Genomic DNA, 9,924 nt, shown 5'->3' with positions numbered 1-9,924 from the left:
TGCCAGGGTTTCTGAGGCAGTCTGTGCACCTTTGGCATCCTGCCACAGTAAGGCATCCTGCCACAGCAAGGCAACCACACCGTGCTGCTCACCTACAAAGAGAGAGGGCAACAGAGGAGAAACACATTCAGTGGAGCAAATCCAAGAACAATAGGAATGAGATGAAAGAAGAGGGATTTGGAGCAAAGGAACATTGAGCATGGAAGAGGCACTGTGTATGCAACAACCCTATTTCTTACAAAATTCCCTTATATCCTGGTGATTTGTTTTGCCAAATATGTTTTTGAGGAAACATGTGCTACATGAATTACCTTAATTGGCAGCACATTTTCCAATCTGGGATGTCAGACAGAAATAATAGCATGAGGGTTGTTTGTGAGCTTACAACACGCGTGCAAGGCACTGGACTTTGACGTAAGAGCTGCGGATTTACCTGCTGTCCCACACATTACCTGAGGCTACTAAAATACTTAAGGCGGTTATATAAAAAAAAGTCAATATGTCCCGTCTAATGCTTTAAATCCAGGTTGAGCAAAACAAATTATTTCGTTCTAAAAAGATAATATATGTTAGAATACTTTTTGAAAATGTATAAAGACTATAGACTGTGTACTGAATTGTGAAGTTAGATGGGCCATTTACATGTACAGGATTTTCTTTTCTCTTTTTTCTAAGATCATGACTTCAGAAAAAGAGTCTACTGCTATTTTTTTTCACAATTTTGAAACCTATTTTTATATATGTGGCAATTTTTTGGGGGGTGGGGGGGCAGCACAACATGCTTAACAACATTGAATCTCATAAATAGATCCAGCAAACATGGAGCAACTTTTAACTGAGGTTGCATCACTGGCAACCTGATGAAAACAAGTCTGATATTAACTCTTCTTTTAGCTCTGTTTTGGGCCACACCAACTCCTAAGGGAGACATAAGTTGTTGTATTTTTTAACCTCTAAATGCTCCACTATTGTAACCAGTTTGTGATTTATCTGTCTTTCTGTTTTTTACCTGGAAACAGCTGCCTGCTGCAACTGGAAACAAGACTGGTGAGAGTGAACCAAAACATTAAAGTGTCAGGCCATAAATACACAACAACAAGCTGAAAGACGCTGAAATGCTTCATAGAGCTCAAGGGAGCTGTAGAGTCAAATGGTAATTATCGCTGGCTTTGTCACTACAGCGACTCTTTTTACATTAGGGGAGGACGGGAATGGTCGTAACATTTTTGACATTTCTGTCATATTCTTGGAGTCAGTGTATTCAAAATGACAAGGCAAGGCAGCTTTATTTGTATAGCACATAAAATACAGCAGGGCAATTCAAAGTGCTTCACTGAACAATAAAATAAAATATGTGATAAAGGATACAGATGTAATAAAAGAGTAAAGAGAAAAGATATAAAAGGTTTAATTCATTACTAAATTATTTTTTTAAAAAATTAAAACAAATCACCACTAAAATAGCAAAAGACTGGAAGAAAATGAACTGTGGGATTACAGGTCACCTATCAACAGATGAAAACCACCGTACCGCAGCTTTATCAACCGAAGTGAAGTTCAAGTGCCGCACCAGCCCTCAGTACCAATCACCACAAGGGGAGCAATTACCGTAACATTAAATAGTGATAAACACCACTGCACAATGATCGTCAGAACATCAGAGCTGTCACCGCGCCATCCGTCAAAACTGCGCTTCAGGGTATCAACAGTCAGGTAGTGATACATTACAAGGGACAGAAACAGGTGCTACCATAGATTCTAATTACTTTGTTCTATCAATTATGTACAAATCCTTGCATGGCCCCAGGTCTGCCACACACTACGGTGCCTCCTACTCACTCTCTGCACCATCCCAGCTGCAGCTACATAGCAGGCAGCACTTTTTAACAGTGCTTTGTGTGGATGCCTTGAGGTGACTATAGAGGTTTATTTTTTTCAAGGCTGAATTCATACGGATGGAGCAGTTCTCAAAAAAAATGAAGAGAAAAAGAAGCCATTCTGCATATCCCACTGACATCTGAATTCATGCGTTATATCCTCTCTAGTAACAGGAGTAAATTCTTTTCTCTTCCACTCAGCCCTGTAAGCATCAGTTTAGACACACAGGTGCTCTGCTGTTTTGTGTTTTCAAGCTGTAACGGTCTTCCAGGCACTTGTGGTTTCTGCCTTTGTTTTGCGCACTCCTCAAGTTTTCTCTCAGCCGCTCAGTGCACAAAAACATTATGCTAATGAGGGGGTAGACATCTGCTTCCAGCTCGGTTTCTCTCTAGGTGTTTAGTGTGTGTCACTCATATAGGGAAGCTGCTTTTACCTACAGTAGGTCAGTCTTTAAAGCTGGAGACATACATACAAACAAATTTCAGACTTACGCATTCATCATTGTTGAAGAATGATGTTTCTTTTAGTCTACACCCTGTTAAACAGTTTCATACTGTGATAATGCATCAGGTTCAGTTTACTGTGTGAATTAATGACTCACACTCACGGTACAGCATGTCATTCAGCGCTGAAGGAGAGTGTTTATGTATAAGGCAAGTTGCAGCTAATAGTCATATCTATTGAATTGCGTGTTTTCAGAAAGCTATAAGAGCAGTCTGACAGTGTTTAAAGGATCAGATCATTTTCGATGCCAAAAATAAGCAAAAGCATGATTAAAAGGGGGAGGAAAAGGCTTAATCTGAAAGCAAAGCACAGGAACAGTAACGGGAAGAGAGACACATCAGATACACAAACAAAGCTTTTAATTAATGCTACAGTAACCAAGCTGAAAATGTGAATCTAGGCCACGGAACAGTAAATGCAGTAGACCTATACACAAAAAAAGCACTATGTCTGAAAGGATACATTATTTCCTATGAAGCAGTGCATGAAAAACTACTGCCATTTTCACCCTTGAAATAGTTGCTCTCACTCAATTTTTCTGATTGTCAGCAGAGGGTCAGTTCATTGCCTTCATAATAATTAATAATAACAATTTTAAAAAAAACGGATTATGTCCTACAATAAGCTTTAGAATAATTGTGTGAATAAGGAACTCTAGAGCCTGAAGAAAAATAATTTAAATCATCTACATGAAGTTAATTATTTGAGAATTGTATGTTTTAAAAATAGTTTGGCCACAGGTAATAAATGATGAGTTTTTAAGTAATTTCAGATATTCAGTTTTCCAAATTGATATTGGAAGCATATTTGTAAACCTTATGATTAATTATGTGGATGTGTGCATCTGCCTCAGTCTATATAATAATTAAGATAAGATTGTTGAATACAAGTATTTTCCCAAAGTTGGCAAAAGTGTTACTTACACAATAATTGACTATAGCAATTAATTTTGTCATTTTGTAGAGAGCACCACTGGCAGTTATCATAATTGAATATATATATATATATAAAATTCTTCAATATGATATTATAGTCAATATAATATTCAAATATGCAGAATATACCTCCTAAAAATATAAATAAAATACTATGCTACCAGCACACCCCCCCGTCGAAAAAGTTCCATGGCTATGACCTCAGAAAGCAAACACATACACAAACGCACACATACACACACAGCAGAGGTGTGTCTTGTTATAGCAAGGAAAACAACAAAAAGTGCGTTGTTGGACTAATTCAAAACATTTTGTCATCCTGCATTTCCTCCACAATGTAGGTCACATTTCCCAGCATGCTTGTTATCTGGACTGTTATGAACATCAGCTTCAATTATTTATTTAGCTACTGTTTCACTTAAATGAAGCCAGTTTTGGAAGCAGAAAACACAATTTATTCATTGAATGTGAAAATGCAATCTCCCTTTCTGTGTTCCTTTTTTTCTTTTGGATCTGACCTTTAAAGTTGCCCAATCTCTAGAGAAAAAAAAGCACACTGTATCCACACAGTTCTGGATTTCTTTAGGTATTATTCAGGTTAAGAGTGCTCCTGTTCAACAGACAAGAGCCAGTTGTAGCTTTCTCTGTATAACTGATATCCAGCAATATCTTTGAAGTGAGACACTAAATGCATTCAGGCAGCACAGCTGCCAGTGAGCAGCAGTCACAGACTGTTAACCTCAAGATCTGGAAGTGTTTGTGAGTCAACGAAGCTTCACAAACTCTCTCGCTGTCTGCCTTTGTCAAAGTTTGGCTACATAAAGCCAACCTGGTGACTGTAAGATTCACACTCAAGTGAGCTCAAGCACCCTCGCCCTGGCCGTAAGGTAAGCAAACTAAAAATGACGATTCTAAATTTCAGGAGGGTGTAATCGTTGTGAGCAATATTGTGCTGCTGTTTGTGCTGCTGTTTGTCCTGTAGAGTCTATGTTATTATCCTGCTGAATGTAAAATGTCATCAAACGCTGTATGTCCACACAGTTCCATTGTCCAATGGTTTCATCATGGTACTGACCCCAGATAATGTGACCCATTTTTCCAGGAACAATCATGCTGAATACCGTCACATTCTCAGAAAGTTACTGACTCAGTGAAGCAGCTTTTGGAAGTGTTTGTTTGTGTCTCATGCTGCTTTAAAATGCTCCCTGTAAGGTTTAAAGATAGAGTTTAAATGAGGTTTTGTTTGTGGTTGAAAAAAATAAAGTGAAGAGGTACTCTTTGTGTACTTGTTTGAGTGTGGAAGGATATATTGTTGAAATTTCAAGCTCAGAAAACACAGCATTAATTTGTGTTGCAGAACATTAGCAGCAGCATACAAAAACCATGCAACATATAGTTAAAGTAGCAGTAAAAAAATGAGTCCTCGAAAATGTGTAATTGTAGTAGTAGTTATATTTTTGTTAAGGATTGTTGCTGGTATTAATTAAATGTCACTTGTTTGTTTTTACTATTATTATTCCTTTATTGTACTATAAACAGTATCTATATCATTACTGCCTGAATGCTGACAGCCATTATGTATTATATCTTTTATAAATGTAAAAAAGACTGTCTCACTGCAAGGCTGAATGGCTGTTTATGTTTTTGGAGTCTGGATTACATTGCTTTTGGTCTTCCAGATGTTACTGTAATAAACAGGAAGTAAAATTTAAACCCCCTGAATGAAAAAAATCAACAGCTGACTGACATATTATTGTGTTTGTGTTCTGTTTTGACGCAGGCACCTGCCGGAAAATGACCCTGCAGCCATTAACTCCAGTGAACTGTGCAGGCCTCATACAGCCCGGCTTCTCTCTGCTGCAGCTGGATGGTGAACCTCTCCTGTTTGGCCAGAAAGGCTGGCCCAAGCGCTCATGTCCAACGGGAGTGTTTGGGGTTCGGTTCAAATGTGGTGAGGTGAAGTTGAGGGCCATTTCATTCTCCAATGACTCGTGCTACCTTCCTCCGTTACGTTGCCCAGCTGTTTGCCGCCTCGATCCCTATGATGGGCTTCCAGAGAGTTACCTCATCCACGGTGGCCGCACGCCAAATAACGAGATCTCATCCAGCCTGTACGTGCTGACCACTGATAGCCGTGGCTGCAACCGTAAACTGACCCTGTGCTGCAAAGAGAAAGAACTGGTGGGCGAGGTGCCGGGGGCCAGATACGGCCACACGATGAGCATGGTTCAAAGTCGTGGGAAGACAGCTTGTGTGTTGTTTGGGGGTCGATCCTACATGCCTGTGGGAGAGCGCACCACAGAGAGCTGGAACAGCGTGGTCGACTGTCCTCCTCGGGTGTTCCTGTTTGATTTGGAGTTTGGTTGCTCCTCTGCACACACTCTACCTGAGCTCAGCGATGGACAGTCTTTCCATTTGGCGCTTGCTAGAGACGACTGTGTCTATATCCTCGGGGGTCACTCGCTGGCCTCAGACTCCCGCCCTCCTCGACTCTTCCGCCTGCGTGTTGATCTACTGCAGGGCAGCCCTTTGCTTTCCTGTGAGACTCTAGACACTGGCATATCCATCTCTAGCGCCATAATCACACGTACAGGTCCCGCTCACAGATACATTATCTTAGGTGGGTATCAGTCAGACTCCCAGAAGAGGATGGAGTGCAGCACGGTGATTCTAAACGAGAAAGGGATCCACTTTGAGGCCTTAGATTCGCCGAAGTGGACCCCAGATATCATCCACAGTCGCACTTGGTTTGGCGGCAGTGCTGGAGAGGGAAGCTTCCTCCTCGCTGTGCCTACTGAGGGAAGGCCATCCCAAGCAGATATGCACTACCTCTATCAGGTAAGCTTCCACACAGAGGGAGAATCCAAAGAAGAGGAAGGATCTCAGGGCTGCAGCCAGGAGTCGACAGATTACGACGACTCCACTCCTCTGGAAGACTCTGAGGAGCTCTACTTTGGGCGTGAGCCGCATGAACTGGAGGACAGTAGTGATGGAGAAAAGGGCATGTACAATGAGGAGGATGAGGAGGATGAATCACAAACAGGCTACTGGATGAAATGCTGCCTGGGCTGTAAGGTGGACCCCAACACGTGGGAGCCGTTCTACTCCACTGAGCTCCAACGGCCAGCCATGATCTTCTGCTCCAGAGGGGAGGAGGGACACTGGGTCCATGCCCAGTGTATGGAGCTGTCTGAGACGCTGCTGCTCAGGCTCTCCCAGGGCAGCAAAAAATACTTCTGCCTGGACCATGGAGGCCTGCCCTACCAGGAGATGACCCCGCCGCGACAGGTCATGCCTCTGAAGCGAACTCCCATGAAAGTTAAGGACAGGAAAACTCCTCCGACAATCAAGATGTCCCCTGCTAAAAAAAGCTTTTTCAGAAGGCTTTTTGACTGAATCAAGTTTACTGCTCACTGTCAGGACTGTGGTGTGTGATTAGGATGTTTCTTGTTTAAATAATAAATATGGCATAAAAAATACAAAATATGCAGATCTGCGCTAAAAAAAAAACCATAAACATCTACGCTGTATATATTTTCATCAGAATTTTACACTGACAAAAAAATACAGAATATTGAAGTCTATCTCCAATGTTTCTAGTTTCTGTTTTTACCAGCTGTTTAACAGTTAATTGTAATTTTGTATTCCTGTAAGTACCACAGGTTATTACTTCCAAACTCTTTCTCCCATGGCCAGATGGAGCTGAATTCTTTTTGCATTTCTTACTGCAATTAAAATGATGTTTATTGAATGAAAAATACCCAATAAACGTATCTGTACCCTATGAAATAAACAATAAACTGCCTTACATCCTGTTTTTCGACCTGTTTATTTCTAATGGGTTTTCGCAAACTTTTAATGTGACAGAATGTCTTGATATATCAGTGTTTCTAGTTTGCATTTTTTTATGAGCTTTAAGAGAGTTTGCAGTTATATTGTATTTTGTCAAAGATCACAGGGAAAATATGTGGGTAAAATAACACTTCCTAAAAAAATTAATAACATCGGTTTCTAAGGGCAAAATGTGCCCAAACTGTTACTACAGTTAAATTAATTAAAGTCAATATCAATACACAAATCTGTAGTCAGTTAACTCTTTAATTGAACTGAATAATGAATAAGGCAACTAGAACCTGTATGTCTTAATAATTGTATCTTTTTTTACAAGGCTTTCATGATATTTATAATTGACAGAGGATCTAAAGGAGGATGCGGTGTTTGCGTTTCCATTAGCTGTATGCAGATGCAGATTTTAGGAAGGAAGCATGGGACATGACCTCCCTTAATATATATTGTAACATGTCATTTATCTACAACCAAAACAAACATGTAAGATATCAGACAACTATTATCTTGATAAAAAAAATTAAATATGTTTACACCACATGTTGATGCAGAAAAGGCACAAATCAGTGCATAAAAATTCACCAAATGCAGGAAGTGTTTGATGCCCAAAACTTTGTGAGGAAGGACCCCCAAACCCCTTAATGTCATCTGTCCCTCGCCATGTTGAAACAAACCCTACCCCCTTGGCTGTACGACAGTTCATTGTTATTTGGTGTCTGAGTATCACAGTAAAATATATAAATAGATGAAAAAGCTATGATCGCAGTCTTTAACTGAATTATTTATCATATGATGTTGAGAAATATCAAATACAAATTGTTCAATAATAAAAATAAAATAAAATAAAAAACAGAAGATCACATCAGATTTTGTCTTTTATTCTTTGGAAAAAACAAGGATAAAAAAGTACAAACTCCCCCATAAACTCATCAAAAGGATGCTAAGTTAACTTCCTCTGTGAAAATAGAGCAGAATTTCTGAATACTGTGTAGCACTTACAATGTAAAATAGTAGTGGAACCTTGGTATAATACAGTACGCAAAATAAATGACAACTGAGAGTCTTCACCACCTCCAATAAAGACTTTACCTGATATTTAGTGTAATATGGAAACAGAAAATGAGGAAATACTCGAGAAAAAGTGAACAAGTGGAATTCCGTGAATCATCCATCATCCATTACTTTGGAAAAGCAATTCATTACAGCAGAATAAAAACAACAAATATGAGACAAGTTGCATCCTAAAACAACATGGTATTGTAGGAAAGTGACAACTGTGGAATGAAATGTGAATATTTCACAGCTGTCACATGCTTAAACTTATGACAGTAAAATAAAATCAAACATTCAATCAAATAGGAAAACAAAATTGCCTGTCACAATTCAAAATGGCGAGTGCAGAAAAAAAGACAATATAATCAATCAATCAAACAAATAAAGTTGCCAACAAATCCGTTTACATCGGGTCTTTCAAGCTCCCGCTCATCCCTCTCCTCTGTCAACCGCAGCGATGAAGAAATATCCACAGAGAAAAGGAGCCAGGTTATATACAGAACTTAAGAAAAATCCCTGCCTGCCGGAGAGTCCATGGGGTATTAGGCTTCGTAATGGACCATACTGTATTTTTATGATATCAACAAAAAGGTCAGTCTATGCTTTATTTTATGAGAAGAATTCGAATAAGTATCATCTATCCTCCACTGTGCAAAAACTAAAAGAGATAAAAATTGGTTCAAAGTGACCTGGCATCTATTCTGCCCCTCAGGGATCCCACGATAAAGCACTAAAGTAATCTTTTTCAGAGGGCACTCATGAAACAAAGAACATTTGGGTCTCTGTGATTGCATTTTGCTCCAGCTCAAATGATATATTAATACAGTGGCCACAAATGTGGTCTTTTTAACACAATTTCCCTCCATGACTTACAGCACTTTCATCTGTTTCCATAAATATCCGCTCTATATAAATTCATAAATGTGTCACATCCTTGCAATACAATAAACTGCGCCATATTTCACAGACGGTGAAGATAAAAAAAAGAACTTTCCTGCTAAGAGCAAGAGAAAAGAAACCTGTGTGTTACTTCTATATTTCTTTGCTGTCCCATCTCTGTACTGCAGCAGCACAGCTAACGAAGCTAGGCTTATTTTTACATGTACACAACAAGGATGTACAAATCCAAAAATTAAAAACAAACAAAACACAAATTTTATGGCGATAGATTTGTCACAATATTATTTGTGTGAGGAGATCACCAATCCATGTGTTAATGTATAACCTGTAAATGCAAAACAACTTTCACAAACACAAAAAAAATACAAAAAGAAATTCCATATAAAAGCAAACAAAACTAAAACACAAATCTGCAAATGTATAATTGAGATTCACAAATGAAATCTGGATTCAAATATTTGTTCTAAAGTTGTAAATGAGAACGATACTCACAGATGCTTTAGTTTATTTGTAAATGTTTTTCATGTATTCAAGTATTCAACTTGTTTTGAAAATTTGAGGAATTCATTTGTGAATTTACAAATCTGTTTTATATTTGCAAAATATTTTTGTAAGTTTACAAATCTTTCTTGTATTTGTGCAAGCTGTGTTATTTTCACAAATTACACAATAACACACAGATTGTGGAGCTGTTCACACAAATAATTGAGACTAATCTATCTCGGTAATATAAAAAAAACAAAAAGGGGTTTCCGTCAAGGTTTGAAAAATTACTCTGTCTGAGAGCAGGAAATTGGTTAGTTTTTAT

The 9,924-nt window shown here is 38.8% G+C and overlaps 1 protein-coding gene across 1 annotated transcript; it reads left to right on the top strand.

Moving 5' to 3' along the window:
• Nucleotides 1-4,125: 4,125 nt before the first annotated feature.
• On the top strand, nt 4,126-7,093 carry rag2 (recombination activating gene 2). The gene is made up of 2 exons (XM_042496539.2): nt 4,126-4,204; nt 5,098-7,093. The coding sequence occupies exon 2, from the start codon at nt 5,112-5,114 to the stop codon at nt 6,711-6,713; it is 1,602 nt and encodes a 533-aa protein (XP_042352473.2). The 5' UTR covers nt 4,126-4,204; nt 5,098-5,111; the 3' UTR covers nt 6,714-7,093.
• Nucleotides 7,094-9,924: the final 2,831 nt, after the last annotated feature.

Source organism: Plectropomus leopardus, chromosome 7 (genome assembly GCF_026936395.1).
Source record: "Plectropomus leopardus strain MGB_pleo_1.0 chromosome 7, ASM2693639v1, whole genome shotgun sequence".
NCBI classification, from domain to species: domain Eukaryota; kingdom Metazoa; phylum Chordata; class Actinopteri; order Perciformes; family Serranidae; genus Plectropomus; species Plectropomus leopardus.
This window is presented reverse-complemented; position numbering and strand designations above follow the sequence as displayed.